This window comes from Triturus cristatus, chromosome 3_1 (assembly GCF_964204655.1).
Source record: "Triturus cristatus chromosome 3_1, aTriCri1.1, whole genome shotgun sequence".
In the NCBI taxonomy this organism is placed as follows: Eukaryota; Metazoa; Chordata; class Amphibia; order Caudata; family Salamandridae; genus Triturus; species Triturus cristatus.
The window spans coordinates 329,001,453-329,018,242 of NC_140583.1; the positions used below are offsets into that span (position 1 = coordinate 329,001,453).

The following is a 16,790-nucleotide window of genomic DNA, read 5'->3' on the forward strand; positions in this document are numbered from 1 at the left end:
CTCACACACCCACTGAGACACTCATGAACTCATTCACACACTCTCTGTCAAAGGTTACAGGTTACATTTAGGTAATAAAATGTAAAAAACATTAGAAATTCACTTAACAAAACAAAGGTTACATGGATGTTATAGTTAGGGAATAGAATTTTCTTTAAAACTTACAAATTCACAAAACAATCTAAGGTTACTCAGACATTATAGTTAGGAAATAGAATTTAAAAAACCTCAGAAATTCACTGACAAAAGCAAAGGTCACAGGGACTTTATAGTTAGGCTCAAATTTCACTTGTACATAACCAGAGAAATTCAACAGCTAACTATAACTTATGTCCCAGCAATGCCCTGCTTATGACCTCACATATTACATCACTGATGACATGGTCAGTGACATCACTGATGACATCTCAAATGATATCACTGAATGAATTTGTGGCAAAATTGCAAAAATAAATGTCTTTTTAATGCCTGGCGGGGTCACTGTGGGACACCCAAACCACATCTGGAGGGTCAGGGTATTCCTACCCTGTCCCCTTTTCTTTATTTTTTACATTTTTTGTGGCATTCAGCTTCAAGTCAAGTCCAAAAATGGCTGCATACACTTCAGATCAACATCCCTAGATATCTATATTTTTTTAAGCTTGAATATATCTAAAACTACTGAATGGACTTACACCAAATCACAAAAAGCAGGCTTTCTGGACCAACATTTAGCTTTCTGGCAAATTCGAGAGATCACCACAAAACTTTCACTGCAGCAGTTGAACCAAGTAAAGTGTAAGTTTAAAAAATTTAGGGAAGATTCGTCAAGCGGCGCCAAAGTTATTCGCAAAACAAAAAATGCTCTGCCAATGAAAACTAGGTCATAACTATAACTACCTACAGGCAGCAGCCAGTAGGTTAGAGATATACATATAAATATATATATATATATATAAATATATATATATATATATATATATATATACATATATATGTATATATCCCCAGGATTCCGTTTCACCAAAGAATTCCATTCAAGAACGGATACCGACCACAGTAGGTGCTTCAGGGTTTATTCGTGCATAGTCGCCATAACGTGTTTCAGCTCGCTACAAGCCTTGATCACATTACGTAAATTTATACTTACCTGCAAAATACATATGCAATGTAAATGCATATGTGGTAAAGGTATTGTCAAAAAATTAATCAGAAGTAGTGGCAGTGACTGGTGGCACAGTTGAGCTGTGTCACTGTGTCATGTTATAATATTTTGATTTGTATAGTGCATTGACCACCTGAGAGGGTACCCAGGCGCTTGCCTGAAGTGATACTAGGAAGGACCCAGGCAGCAAAAATCTGAGTCAGAAGCCCCACCCTAAATAAGGTGCACCTACTGAAGAAGTCAAAGTAGCAGTGCTGAGGCAGGAGGGCCACTGCCAAGGACTGTCTACTGCCAAATCCTGCACATGTTTCGCCGCCAGAAAATCAGCAGTTCCGCAACCTCTGAATTTAGCGAGAAAACTGAAGGTTTGGTGTGGCAGGAGCTCTAAACAATTCAGGGGCATATTTACGAGCTGGCGATAAAAAGCGGCGATAATTTTATCGCCTAATTAGCAAGGCCACGCTAACGCGTGAAACCTTGCTTTAGCGTGGGGATTCCTAACGCCCAGCTTTGCATCTCTAATGAGATACAAAGTGGGCGTTCCTGACCTAACATGCCGGGAGAAATGTCGCTAAGCGACATTTCTCCTATCATCAAGCCCCACGCTAAGAAGCATAGCAGCAGGAAAAGTAGCGATAACCCCTGTTATCGCTACTTTCCTTACGCCTGCTTCAGGACTGACTTAGCCATGATATCCTATGGAAGGTGGATATCATGGCTAAGTTTGTGAGTCCCTATCAGCAAGCTAACGCCACACTACGTGAGATTATCGCTGGGTTTCCAGTGATAATCTTACGTTAGGCAGTTAGTGTGAGGATTTTTATCGCTGAGGAGATAAGCGTTGCTAATAGCACGCTATCTCAGCGATAAAAATCCACATTACCCGGCGATAATTATCCTCACGCTGAGAGCGCTGAGCGATAATTATCGCCGGGTGTTGCTGATATGCCCCTCAGTATGCTGATCACCCACCTCACCAAACCATCCAGTGAATCAGATCACAATATGTCATCAAACAAAACAGCACATTAGCATGCTTAATGTATTCCAATATAGAACTATCATAGAAAACAACAGCTATGATGTGCCCCCATCTAGCACAAATAACAAACTGAAAATACAAAGACATTTTACACTAATTTATAAACTATTTCAAAATAAATTTTAAAACTAAATATTTGGCACATACTACAGATTATTGGATCTGAAAACGTCTAAATATATTATTCTCAGTTTCAAGTACCCGGAATCATTTTAACAGTGCCTGTGTTTTTAGTGTTTCAAAGTAAAAATTCACCAATATGCATTGAGTTAAATGTTGCTCTTCACTTTTTGAAGATCATGGAAACAAAGGTCCTCAAAAGAGCATTAAACATAGACAGTGGAATGAGAAGGGATTGTTCATAATTTTGTGTTGCTCTTGTGCAGGCGCTGCCAATTGTGGTGTTCTTCAGCTGTGTCATGTCAGTGCTTTACTTCCTGGGCATCATGCAATGGGTGATCCTGAAGGTAAGAGATTTAAGCCTCAAGGTAAGCATAATCACAAAACGTTTTGATGCTCATTTACAAGCCCTATGCACCACCAGAAGTCACTGTTTGTGCCGTTCTGGTGGTGCATAGGGATTAGCCATATCTACAAGGCCACGTAAAGTCACCCTGCATGGCTTTTCATGGCCTTGTAGATATGAAGTGAAGCAACACAGTGCAAGTCGCTGCAATGCCTCACAGTATGATGGGGAAGCGTGCCATGGGCATTGTGGGGAGTGTTCCCACGTAACACCCATGGTATTTGACACATTCTCTGATTTATAACATTCTATAAACCTAAGAATGCATCTGAAGCCTTCTCTTCCACAGCAGAGGTGCAACGAGGAGAAATAAGATTATTTCTCCTCATTTTTTCCCCTTCTAACTGTGCTGCAGTCAGCAGCACACAAGGGGAAAAACATGTGCATTCAGCAGCACACACAGAAAGAGGAAATTGCCTCCATTGATTGTTTTTGTGCAGGAAGGTGATCTTTCCTGCACAAAATCAATCATCCATTCAACGCAGACACTGTTGCACCATGGTACCTGCGTTGACACAAGGCAGCCCTTTGAGCACATGTGCAGGGAGGAAGGACATGAATGTGTCAACTCGGCAATGTGGTGAGCGCAAGGTAAGTGGTTTTATTTATTTTCTTATGTTATTTTCCCTATTCCGTCATTTGTCCACTCCCCCCCCGCACTGCCACACCCCACCGCTCTTACCTGCACCAGTCGCAGCTGTCAGAATTGGATACTCCCTACGGGCTAGGCCATAAAATGCTCTCTCTTTTAGCAGCCATGCCCCTTCATAAATTAGCATCGCATGAGGAAGATGTTAAACAAACAACAACTGCTTAGCTGCAACAACAGGATGAAAACTGGACTTGCTTATTGTGATCATAAAATGGGTATGTACGAATATTGTAATGCCGCCCTAACGAAAAGTATAAGTGCTGGTCCACAAAATAGATAGCAAGCCACATGAGCAATGCTGGCTCTGTACCGCTTGTGATACAAAGAGCTCCACTATTTGTTCACGTTTTAAGATTCTGCAAAGGTCCAGACATCATACCTAAATAGAACTTTAAATAAAATAGTCTGAAATTATTTTTAGCATGGCTTTTCTGTCTTTCTCTAATTATCAGTCAGGGATCATTAAGGCAGTTGTTGAACACATTTTAAAGCAGTATCCTCTTATGTTTACTGTTCAAACTATGTGCAAATAAATAGAAAACAAGCATTTGCAATGCAATCGATCTCGCCTTTGGAACTTAATATGTATTTAGCTATGCAGCACATTAGCCTGGAAGCTAAAACATCTACTGTTCTTCAACATGGAGGCAAAATAAGCATCAAACTGCGTGACACGTCAGGTATGGGAACACATGGAGAGAAATATTGCCTTTCAGCAGGAACTGGAATAGTCCAAACTCTGTTTTTAATATAAAATCAGGGCCGTCGGTGGTAATATAACTGAAAATACAAGATTTGAAAAAATAATTATTGTCTCCGGCTGCTCATGGAAGACAATTTCTATGGACTGGACTCTAGAGGATGCTAAAGTGATTCTAGTATTTTACTGACCTCTGCTGGTCTTTTTCTATCAAGAAAGTTAAATAGAGGCAGTTGCCAGAAAAATTTAAAAAAGAAAGTCCCTAAGCAGAAAGCAATTCTAGTGTTTTACTGACCTCTGCTGGTCGTTTTCTATCAAGACAGTTAAATAGAGGCAGTTGAACAGAAACAAAAGTCCCTAAGTGGAAGCAGACAATTCCTAGGGCTGATCTCTAGAGCCCACAAAGTACATACACATAGAAGTATATACTAAAGTATATACAAGAGGTCTCGAATGCTCAACCTAAAAAACGGCTTTAGGTGGTTTTCCTTATTTTGGTACCACTTGAAACATTAAAATACTGGTCACGCCGGTAGAAGACATGACAACTGTAAGGATACTCCAAACATTTTTGATACCTTGACGGTGAAGGAAGTTCATCATGGCTGTGTGAATGGGAGGTGGGGGGTAGGGAGTACAAGGCTTGGTCCACTGTCCCCAGGTCACAGAAGCACAGTCATGGCCCACAACCAGACCCATCTACAACTCCTTAATTTTGTTCTGGGATGCAACAGCATACATGCCAAGTGTTTCTGTGGCACAGGTGTACTGTACTGTACTGTAAATACATTTATATTGTGCTTTATACCCCCTGACAATGCATCCACACCCATTTGCGGGTGAATAGAATGCTACATCCGGGGAAGTACCAGATTTGCATTCTTTAGAATTTAAAAAGGAATACTGTTGAAAAGAAAATCGTGTGTGCTGCCCAAACACTTACATTTCCAGAGCACTTAATCTCCAGTCAAAAGAAGCAAAAGAGGTGTAAAGCTCACCTGGCAGGCGAAGCTCTTGGGCTTCTCTCTGTTCAGCATGGGCCCCTGGTTGGCAGAGAGAAACATTTCACTGGTCTGGACTGCAACCTTAATCAAAGCAAAGAGTGATATCAGATTTCACTCAGAAGGTAACCAATGGCTGATCTCACCAAAAAGAGGTAGGTGTGCATGAGCATGTTTTGGCACATGAGAAAGAGGTTATGGCTTAAATGTCAGTTAAGTGAACAAATAGCTTAAGAAATGAGCCACTAAAGCTTGTAATAGTGAATGTTTCTATGATGATCGTGCGTTAAAGGTTTTACTAGCCTTTTTGAGGTCTGCCCTAACCTTGTGTACTGTGCGAGTTCCTATAGCATTCTTGTTGCAAGACTTGGAAGTTGTTACAGGAAGCTCCTTAGCATATATTAGGGCCACATGTATCAACATTTGGAATAGCGATTACCTAATTGCGATTTTCAGAGAATCGCAATTAGGTAAACTCCAAGAATTTTACTTAGCGATTCGTAGGGGGTCGCAAATCGACCTTCCTCTTTAATATTAATGAGGTAGGTCACAATTTGCGACCCCCTTGGAATCGCTAAAATCACAGGGATGGTGGCCTGCTGGGGTCAGCAGACCACCATGTCCGTGATTGCTTTTCAATAAAGCAATCTTTTTTTTTTTTTTAAGGAAACCAGCATGTGTTTAAAAAAGAAAAATGTAAAGTTTTCATTTAATTTTTTAACAGCAGACAGTGGTCTGTGGGACCACTGCCTGCTCTTAAAAACGTTTTTGCCACCATTCCCAGAGGGGAAGGGGTCCCTTGTGCACCCATTCCATATGCCAATGGGTTACCACCAACTTGATGTTGGTGGTAAATTGCAAATGTTTTGCACTGCATTCACAATCACAAAACAATCATACAAAACTCTGCAATTCGATATATGGAAGGGACACCCTAAACACACCCCTTCCAAATAGCGAATAGCTAACCCATTTTGCGATTTAGTGACAGGTTACCGAATCCCAAAATAGGGTTTGATACATGGAAAAGGCCTTTAATACATTCGCAAATGGGCCAATTCCATTATGCGGCCCGTTTGCAAAAGCAAAATTGCTTGATACATGTCAATGAAAAGTAGGATGCAAGGGGCCAAATCTGTTTAGTGATCACACTGAAGAGGCATTGTGACTAGTAGGATAATTTCCTCCACGTGTGAATTAGTAGCAATATGCAATCTGTGCAACAGTAAACAGTGGTTTCCTCCTGCCAGGTTTGTGCTACAGTAGTAATAAACTGGATTTTGACCTTTGCACTGTAGTAACAAATGTTTAATTGCACGTTTATTAGTACGGTTATTGTAAATAACATGTGTTATCATCCCACATGTATTGTCACTACTGTAGCATACATGTACATAGTCAAGGTATGTTGATGTGGAGTTTTGCCTTGGCAGTACAGTTGTAGTTCATATTCTGAAGTCGATTGCAGGTTGATATTAGAAACTCAATATTATGTTATAACTCATTTAAAGGTTAGTATTGTTTCCATATTGGCTCCCAACGTTTTAAGTTTGGACCATTTATCTGCCTCGAAGACAGTCAGCGCCGGAGCTCTATGTTATGAAAGACTGGGAAGCACAGGTTTGTCCTTGTAGCTGAAGCGGGCGTTTCACCTAGACCCAGACTCAGACATATGGTCTTGGGGTTGCCTACCATAATGGTGCCAGCTAGCACCTGTATTTACTTGCTCACGCCCCTTGGATCAGGTAGAAAGTAGGAACTTTTGGCATCTTCAAGCTCAGCTCATGGCTGATGATGATATAGATGTGGGCCTTTGTTTGCATGATCAGTAAGTATTGATGCTCTGTTTTATGCCAAACCTTTTTCAAGAAGATGCTCCATGTCAGACCTGAATAGACTGTGACAGAAGGAACACTCGAGTTCACTCTTGAGCTGTGCAACAGAAAGCTATCATCCAACCTAAACAACGACTTCGCCTCTCCAACAATTTCCAATAGAGCCTTGAAATGTTAACCACAACACATTACTGGTTTTATTGGCCATTTCTTTGATTCCCTTAAGGTGTGACCGCTCATACTAAACGTCAATTAGAGGACTTTTAGTTCCATTTCTAAATTACATATTGTAGATCTCGGCTGTGATATTTACAGGTTTCTAAAGCATCTACTAGCATCTATAAGGACAATTTCAGAATCATGCAGTTTCTTGCCAGTCAGATCACATTTTCTCTGTTGGTGGCGATCGATTGAATCTGAAAGACTACTTTGAAGTCTGACTTTAATCTGCATTTCTAATTTCTAAGGATACCCCTAGGCTCAGGTGGGCTTGATAGGGGATCGTCATGATCACAGCGTATATGAATTTTTATGTTGATTTAGCAGCGTGCAGGACCCCAAGAGCCAAACATTCATCTGTTTAGACATAGCGCCGAAGTCAGATTTCATCAAACACACATCTAAGGAAACCACACATGAGCTCCTGTGAGGCCATCATGAAGGGTCTTCCAAAGTCATTGTTGCCTCCTCTTAATTGTCCTCTTGCAACTACAGAACTCAAGCAGTCATCCATAGGACCCCTGCCTACAGCCAAATGTAATGTCTAACTCTCAATGTAAAACATATTCTACAAATTCATGTCTAACTTCGAAGTCTATACATATTTCCTCCTTCAGCTGCTTAGTGCTGTTTGTCAGAATATCAAGTGAGCAATATTAAAGGGCCAAAGTATCAGAGCATGAATATAGAGAACCGAGAAATTGTGAAGGTAGCCCCTTTAGGCAGGTATGAATTTATTATTCTGAAATCCACATCTAAGTACCTTGACGATATATTCATCATCAAGGCATATATAAGTGGATTTACGTACAGCACACATATACTCACCTATATATATACATTCAACTTTTTATAACAGTATTTCCTAGGTGATATTCAGGTAGTGCAATCTGCTGGGCTAACGAAAGGTCGAAAGTCTAGTGCTTGCTAAGTGCTCAATGTTTGTCAGGGCGAGATTATTGTGTTTCTCAGAAACATACCCTGTTTTCGGAGTCTTTCTCTGAAAAACAAAAGAGAATGGCAAGCGGATTGCATTGACACAGTAGCCTGCCAGGCACTCAGCTCAAACGGAGCACTTTCATCAGAAGTACATCGCTGAACAGCTGAGCAGGAGATGAACCATAGTTAGGGCGGGCATTCTGCTGCAGGGTAGGTGGACAAATGCAAAAAGAACAATTGATGGACAGAATGCAGAACAATGTCATACATTCACCCCAGTACAGGGACCGGGGTCTAAATTCATAGATTTTTTGTTCACAATGCCATTCCAGTTTGGACCCAGCCATATGCAAATCAGTCTTGACCCTGCGCCCAATGGGAACAGTCCAGCCCGAACTGCCAGGTCAGGTCCTCCCTGGACTGGAAACAAGCATCCTAGAGCCCTAATCAGACAGGATTTCCGGTCCAGGGAGGACCTGGATTGGCAGTTTTGGGCTGGACTGTTCCCAATGAGGCACATGGTCAAGACTGATTTGCATATAGCTGGGTCCAAACTGGGGTGACGTAGTGAGCAGAAGAACAATAGATTTAACCCAGACCTTTTGACTGGGGTGAATGTGTGATTTATTCAGCATTGCGTGAATCATTTGTTTGAGTATCACTTTTCGCCCTAAGTGGGATGGGTATGCCCAGACGTGGGTCCCTTGCTCACTTTGCCACTGGATTCAAGCTAGCCTGGCTGATAAAGGGTAATTCCCTGAAACCGGTCCCGGGATGTTTGTTTCCGGTCCAGGGAGGACCTGGCTTAGCAGTTCGGGCTGGACTGTTCCCAGTGAGGCACAGGGTCAAGACTGATTTGCATATAGCTGGGTCCAAACTGGGGTGGCATGGTGAGCAGAAGAATGATGGATTTAACCCAGATCTTTTGACTGGGGGTGAATGTGTGATTTATTCAGCATTCCGTCCATCATTTGTTTGCGTATCACGCAGAGTAGGTGGAGGCGGGGCTACTGCTACCGCAGCAGGCTGGGCAGGCTAAGCCCGCTGAAGGTCTAAGTCAACGATAGTGTTTATTTCTTGCCAATTTACATCTCTACGTTGTGCTCCATTAAGGTCCTGATTACAAGTGATCCTGATTTATTGGTGTAAGGATACTGTGTAGATGCAAACAGTGGTCCCAATTCACAAAAGTAATCTGAGACAAAACCCTAACTTTACAACTTTCGGTATTCACAAATGCCATTTAGGAGTAGTAACGTTAGGATTCCTAACTTTACTACTCCTAAATGCCCTTTGTGAATAACGAAAGTCATAAAGCTAGGATTTTGTCTCAGATTACTTTTGTGAATCGGGCCCTCAGATTCTGACTGGTATCCCCTCGCCTAAATACCACTATTCTGATTTACACTGCATGGACAGGGGAGTCACATGAGAATCTAGTTTACAGCATGAACTTTAGAATGCAGATATTCTTTCCAGCTGGAATATACTACTACTTGCCACTCGCATTTCCTACCTGCCTTCTGCAGGTGGTGAGTGTGGAAGGGGTGATCATTGTGCCTTGTGGACATTGGGCCGAGGGGGAAAGTGGGCGTCCAGGCAAGGGAGGCTGAAGCGAGATATGGGGAAGCCGTCCTTGCTCCTCTGTGCAGCAGGCAGGGATGAGGCTGGGACATTGCAAGGACCCGGAGGGCCCTGCCCAATTCTACTGAGACCAGCCAGATTTTCCAGCCAGTAAAACTGACTGTGGTTTTTCTGCACCCAGGCGCAATACAATCACATAGAACACTACCTCCCATGGAAACAGCTGCGGTCCATGCAGGTAACAGCGGTGGGGCGGTGGGAGATTTCGAGGGAAGATGCCGAGGGAAAATGAATTACCCCGGCGTTGTCCCTCAAAATACCCCCTTAGCTGGCCCTACCGCTATTACCTGCACAAACCTAGGCTGAGAAATACCTCTCCATCTGACCCGGGAACTAAGTATGGGTTTGTTTCTTTAACCTAAACGAAAGCACGATGATGCTTGCATCTCCTTTTTCCCATACAGATCGCCTGGCTAATGCAGATCACGATGGGCACCACAGCAACAGAGACCTTGAGCGTCGCAGGGAACATATTTGTGGGACAGGTAATTTGATTTCTAAAGAAGATTTTCTGTCATCACTTCTGGCGATGCCACTAGGAATTGCACTTCACGAACAAGATAAACAAGATGCGTCTGTGTTCTTGATGTTCCACCTGCAATCTGATGAATATTGATTATTAAGGTTTTCCAGACCATGTCATTGTCAAGACCCCAGAGTTATCCCGGATATGACCTGATGTGGTCTTCTGCACGACATAATGGGCCTGATTCCAAGTCAAGTTGCTCTATGTGCAGACATGCCGAGTGCCGCTGCTATCTCTGCACATATATCTTCCAATTACAAATAAATTTCCAAAGCACTATGAATAATTGATGCAAACAGGCAAAAAATGCAGTGGCCGATGCTATCATTTTCATGTGGCGGGCCACATGAACCTCGGTGCTCCTCTCCCAACACTTCTCGCGCTGCACAGGATCCCAATGAGCAATCACGGCGCTGCTCTCATGCTGGTAATACTATTTACCAGCATGAGAGCAGCACCATGATTGGCCTGAGCGGGCTGACTTGACGCTCACTCAGGCATAGGGAGCCTATGGCTTTTCTCCAAACAAGCTGTGCAACATACCTTGGTTGGAGAAACATAGTGCGCATGTCTGTTTGCCCGGCCTAAGACGGCCAGCCAAACTGACATGCGCTCTTATAAGTGCCCAAACTTCCTTCCTACTGTGACTTGATGCTCATCAGGATGGCCCTGCCCCCACCCTAACCTCTACTGGCAGTAAGAAAAATAAAATGGTTTTATTATCATTTTATTTTTCAGTGGGTCGATGCTCCTCCGCCATAACGGAGGAGCCGCACCTAGGTAAAAGCGTAGAGTGGATAAATAACTTTTCAGCTTCCAATTAGGCAACATAAGGTCTAATGAACAAAATAGGCTGATTTCTGTGTCATTTATTACGTTGCAGGATGTCAAGCCTTTTCCTTTGTTATAAGTAAGAGGTAAAATACCCTGGTACCTCACAGAAACAGGTTGCACAAGTATATGAATATTTGCCTCTCTAATAATAACGGTGGAAGAATGAGCTTGTAACTCCATGTGATCTCCTGCAAATGCTAGGATGGAGACCTTCATGAGACAACAGACTCAACTCTTTATTTGCATTTATAGAATGTCTGCTTTTGAGATTGATTAGCTGCCTGTTGGCAACAGACCAATTGTATCAAGTGTAGACTTAGAGCGGGCTATGGGTCTCCACCTTTTTCCTTATTCAATGGCTTTAATTTCCATTTCAGTTCCCTCCTCCTGATTTTCTTCCCTAATCTTGCGTGGCCCCTCCCAAGGAGCATTTCAGTGTCACTTTGTTTTGATTGGATGAGTTGTATCCATCCACTCCCGTCTTCAAGATATTGCATTGCAGTGCATGAGGGACCATTTTCTCTCTCTTCTCCTTGTTCCTTCTCCCCTTTCTTCTCTTGCACCCCAATCTTTGGGTTAAAAAATTAACTCTCTACCGCAGCCACTTGCCCCCACCAGGTTCTGTCGCCGGCTAATATAGGGATGGTGAACATGTGTTTTAGCCAGCCCAAGATGTTATTGTGACTGCACATGCGTGACTACTCGGTAGCCATCTTGAACTGCTTTATGAACAACCTTTGAAAGATGGCCACTGCCGGCTGCTGCCTTAAAATGATTCACTCCTAACCTTGATGAAAAACTATTATAAGGTGGCTGCTGTGAATGTATAAGTATGCACACACGTGCATATGCATGGCAATCCTCTTGAAATACTTTTTCCTAAACATTATAGCAATTCTTCCAAGAAGGCTGCCTGTGCATGCATGTATATGCATGACAGCACACAGGGGAAAAACATTTGCAAAAAAATAGGTCTGTGTTCCAGTGTGACAGGTGAGACCAGTTAATTTTGCCAATGTTTGTTTTTATTACAGCTAGTGTGCCATTAAACGCAGAAACTCCTTAGAAGGGATAGTACAGCACCCGCCGTTTGAAACCGCAGTTGCAGATGCAAAGTACTGACACGTCATTATAATTCTCAAGGAGGAGGGGCATCCCTTTTAAGCCCACTCCCTCTGAACCGTAAAGTGTTGCAAAGTGCATGTTGCAAGTCAGCCAGACATTTCCGACTTGTAGTGTGCCTCTGGTGCAATATGACTTGTGGTTTTGTGGTTGCAAAGCATGTGATTTCTCCAATAACATGCTTTGCAGTCACAAAAGCATTCCTTACATCATACCCTACAATGCATGCGATGCTGATAGGATGTGCAGGAGGCGCTGCAGATCCAATGTTTTATTTTGGATTGCTTTAAAGCATGAAAGGAAAACATGCTACGTGCATGAACGCGTTCCACTAGAATCAAATACGATTCAGTGAATCTGGCATTATACCGCATTCAGGTGCCACTTGATTGCAGAGCTGACTACAGAGAAACATTTGGAGAAAAATGAACAGCTGTCAACAGTTTTAAATCCCATCCTACTCAGCCTGTATAGTTAACATAGTATGTGACAAATATATAATTTCTGATAGAATCGTCCGGGAGGTTTGAATATGTGAAAATATAACAGAAGAATGCAAACATTTTCGTAAGCACAACACTCTAATTTTAATTTCTAACTGGTCATTGATACCAGCCTCATTAGAACTTCTGGGTGCACTGCTGATAGGTCAGAACGATGGACGGGGTTGGGATCCTTGGTTCTGTCTAAGCTTCTAACCAGAACATGGTGCCCTTCATTCGTCTATCTCTAATCTTCTGACTGAATGTTTTAATATGAAAGGCTATTATGGGGGGAGATTGGAACCTGGCAATAGACCCCCTTCTTGACACGTCGGAACCTCATGATAGACCTAATGTTAGGGACAGGGCATAATTGATGGACATCATGCAGAATCATAATCTACATGACGCATGGCGCCTCACGCATACTCGAGATGGGGAGTGTACACTTCTCTTGTGTGTGTTCATGGCACATCTGAGAATTTATTTTTTTCTTGTGTACCACTCTTTTCTAGCCTTCCTTCACACATGTGCGATTGAGGTTGGGGGAATCTCTGATCACTCTCCGTTAGTTCTTGAACCTTACCTTGGGTATATTCCTCCTACCTCCAAACGTTAGAGGCTAAACCTTTCACATTTTCAGGAACCGGAGGGTAAACGTGTCCTAAAGAGTCACCTTTGCCAGTATTTGCAGAACAACAAAGGTTTCATCCCCACCTCACAGGTTTTATGGGCTTCCATAATGTGGGACTCTGCGATTAGGAAATAGGTGGCCTGGGAGCCCCAAGCCTGTCTGGAGATTGAAATTCGTACTCTCACTGAAATCTATACATGTCATCCTGCACCGGACCTTTTACGTTTTACGCCATTTAGAACGTGCGAAATATGACTTCAACACATATTTTATGGCAGAAGCAGACCACGCCTTCTTCTTCTTAAATGCTGTCACCATGAGCGGGGAGAACAAGCAGGCAGACTTTTGGCAGCACAGCTACGCCAACAGGAAGCTACTTTAGCTATTCCATCGATCCGGGATCCCTCTCAGAGATTGGTGACCCACCCTGTGGAGATCGCAAATACATTCATAGAGTTTTTGGGTACTCATTGAAGTGCCAACCGATCTCACTCAAGAACAAGCATTTTCCTGCCTACATTGTCCAAAGCCAGCTGAAAACGTGAGCGGGACATATCTGATGAAGAGATTTCTGAAGCGTTTACCTCTTTATCCAATGATAAAGCCCTGGAAGAAGACAGGTCCCTGGCTGAATTGTATAAGTGGAACTGGAAACCAATGGTACCCTTGCTTTATAAGTTGTTCCAAGAACTGCACTTTTCTGATACATTATGACTGGAATTCAATAAGGTAGTTATCAGTATTATTCTGAAACCAGACAAGGACCCCACCAGATGCACGAGTTATCGGCCCATATCGCTTACTATTAGCATGGTCTTGGCAACCCGCATACGACAGGAAATACTAAGACTGATGCACAAAACACAGGTCGTGTTCGTGCCCGGCTGTTCCTCACATAACCATATGCGCCTCCTGGCCAATCTGATTGTTCATGTTCTCAATTACCCTAACGAAAAACTCTTACTCCAATTAGAAGCAATACAAAATCTATGATTATGTGAAATGGGTGTATTTATTTTGCATGATGGCCAGCTTAGGGATCGGTCTGCCCTTTTTGCAGAAGGTCTTATGGCTCCAACCTAAACCTGCGAAGTACATTGACTGTGGCGGACATGTCTCACAGATGTTTCAGATATTTCAGGGTTTAAGATAAGAGTACCCCCTGTACCCAATGTTGTTTCTGTTAGCGCTGGAACCCTTGGCAGCTGATATTCTTTGCTCCCCCCTTATTCGAAGCATAGATACCCTGATGGGCGAATCTAAAATCCTCTTACATGCTGCCGATATCTTGTTGACCTTGAGTGACTCCAAATTCTCTATCCCCCAGCTCATCTCTTTGATTGATTCCTTTTCCGTTTTCCGTTTTCTCTGGCTACAAATTCAACTGTGCAAAAAGTGAGGCCCTTCCCTTCCGTAACCAACCACGATCGTGACCCTACGGTCGATTCAATTGGCTTTATATGGAAGCCCTTGAGACAAAAGTATTTAGAATTCCTTCTAGGTACCTTGACAGTATGGTTCTTGACAACCTTCAGCCTCTGATATGTGAATTAGACCTGGATTTTACATGCTGGTCTGCCTTGCAAAACTTTCTTTTGGGTTATAATTCAGATGGTTAAAAAGGTCTCAGCACCACGCTTTAACCATGTCTTTAGCATGTTGCCCCTCCCCATCCCTGCACACATACTTTGAGACATAAATAAATGCACTAAGCAGTTTGTTTGGGCGGGAAGGAACCTCGACTTAAGTCTGCATGGTTACATGCGGACACTAGGTTAGGGGGCCTCCGGCACCCTGACATGCATATGTACTATCTACCTCATCACTTATCCCAATTGGTATGTTTGCCTGCTAATACCCAACTTCAATGGGCGCTTTTAGAATAGCACACACTGACTCGAACCCTTGCCGATCTCCCCATTGCGCTCCCCCCCTCACTATGGGCGATGTGGAAATGTTTTAAAAAAGCCCACCGACGACTGTGGATTAACAGTGTGATCCACAGGAAAGAGTCGCTCTGGTTGAATTAGGGCGTATACATAGGCCTCCAGCCAGTCCATTTTTTGGAATGAGTATCTAAGGGACTCATGACATTTGGAGATTTCCTAAGTGGAGACCCTTTCTGACCTTTTATGCAGCTCCTAATGGACTTCTCCTTACTCTGGTCCCAAGAATGGAGATATTGGCAATAAAGGAGCTATCTATGATGTAGACTAGAGTAGGATCCGAAACAACTCCTTGCCTTGCTCGTTTTGAAACATCTTAGGACATGGGTCCTTTCCAGAAGGTCAGTTTCGAATCTCTATCAGATCCTTATTCACGGTATGTACTTTAATTCTACACTGCAGTGTACTGGCATGAACGACTGGGACTCTTCTTCTTGGAAGAGAACTGGAAGGAAATTATGGAATACCATGATCATTCAATCCGAGAAGCACGATTCAAACTCTCTCACTTCAAAGTCTTGCATGACTGGCAATAGTCCCCTTGCAAATTCAAGAGAGCCCACGTGATCCCGCACAATAACTGCTGGTGCTACCAGACTGCTGACTGCGACCTTCTCCACATACTGTAGTCCTGCCCAACTCTGACATCGTACTGCCATTCATTATGGGGAATGTTGCGCAACACTAGTTCTATCGCCTTCACAGACTGCGCCAAATTAGCCATACTACGCGACTTCACCGATATAGATGATGCCACCTCCCATTGGCGTTGGTGGTTATTGACGATGTTGATGGCAGCAAAGTTGTGCATTTTGAGGCATTGGCATCCTTCAATGTACCTACTCACCAGGAATGGGCCATTGAACTATATTGTTTGGCCACCTACGAAAGACGCATATACAACCTTCAAGACTTACTGCCCCAATATGCGGCTACCTGGAGTCCCTCCCTACAGCTTCAAGACCTCTAGCATACTGCCATGCCAGGGTGCCCTCCACACCCTCGTTCTGTCACACTTGCCCCGTTTCGCGCACTTTGACCTTTGCCCGTGACCTGCACTGTCTAACATTTACACCTACCATATCTGTTCAGCTGCTGGGCCGGATGCTGATACTGCTCTGCATATTTTCTGATCCCGATTTGATTTGACCTTGTGGATGTTTGTTTCTTTTTTTTATTAAATGTATGTAGGAGATGACGAATATCCTTAAGTCCTTCTCATGTCCTAAACATTTTGGGGCTTATTTACAAGGCGCTTGGCGTGCCACCGTTACGTCACATTTCCCATGTTAAAAATGACTCAAAAGTGGCGCAAGGGGCTTGTAAATCTGCCCCTTTGTGTGTTGTAGGATCTGTATCGACTTTGCTTGCGTTTATTTCTTTTCTCACTGACTTGAAAGTCTTGTTGCTTTATGTTTTGGATCTAGACTGTTTATGTCTTCCCTATTCAGGACCTGGGTTGAACTGTTACTTGCTGTTGACCGTGTTTACTTTAAAATGCCAATAATGAAATACTTTAAAAAAATGAACTTCCGGGTGCAGAA

The 16,790-nt window shown here is 43.0% G+C and overlaps 1 protein-coding gene across 1 annotated transcript in view; it reads left to right on the top strand.

The window, feature by feature from the left end:
* Positions 1 to 16,790, top strand: part of LOC146860199 (sodium/nucleoside cotransporter 2-like) — a 347,088-nt gene that overhangs the window by 208,273 nt on the left and 122,025 nt on the right. The window contains exons 9-10 of the mRNA XM_085644040.1: positions 2,573 to 2,653; positions 10,107 to 10,187. Of these exons, the coding sequence (XP_085500166.1) occupies positions 2,573 to 2,653; positions 10,107 to 10,187 (162 nt within the window). The remainder of the gene's footprint in view (positions 1 to 2,572; positions 2,654 to 10,106; positions 10,188 to 16,790) is intronic.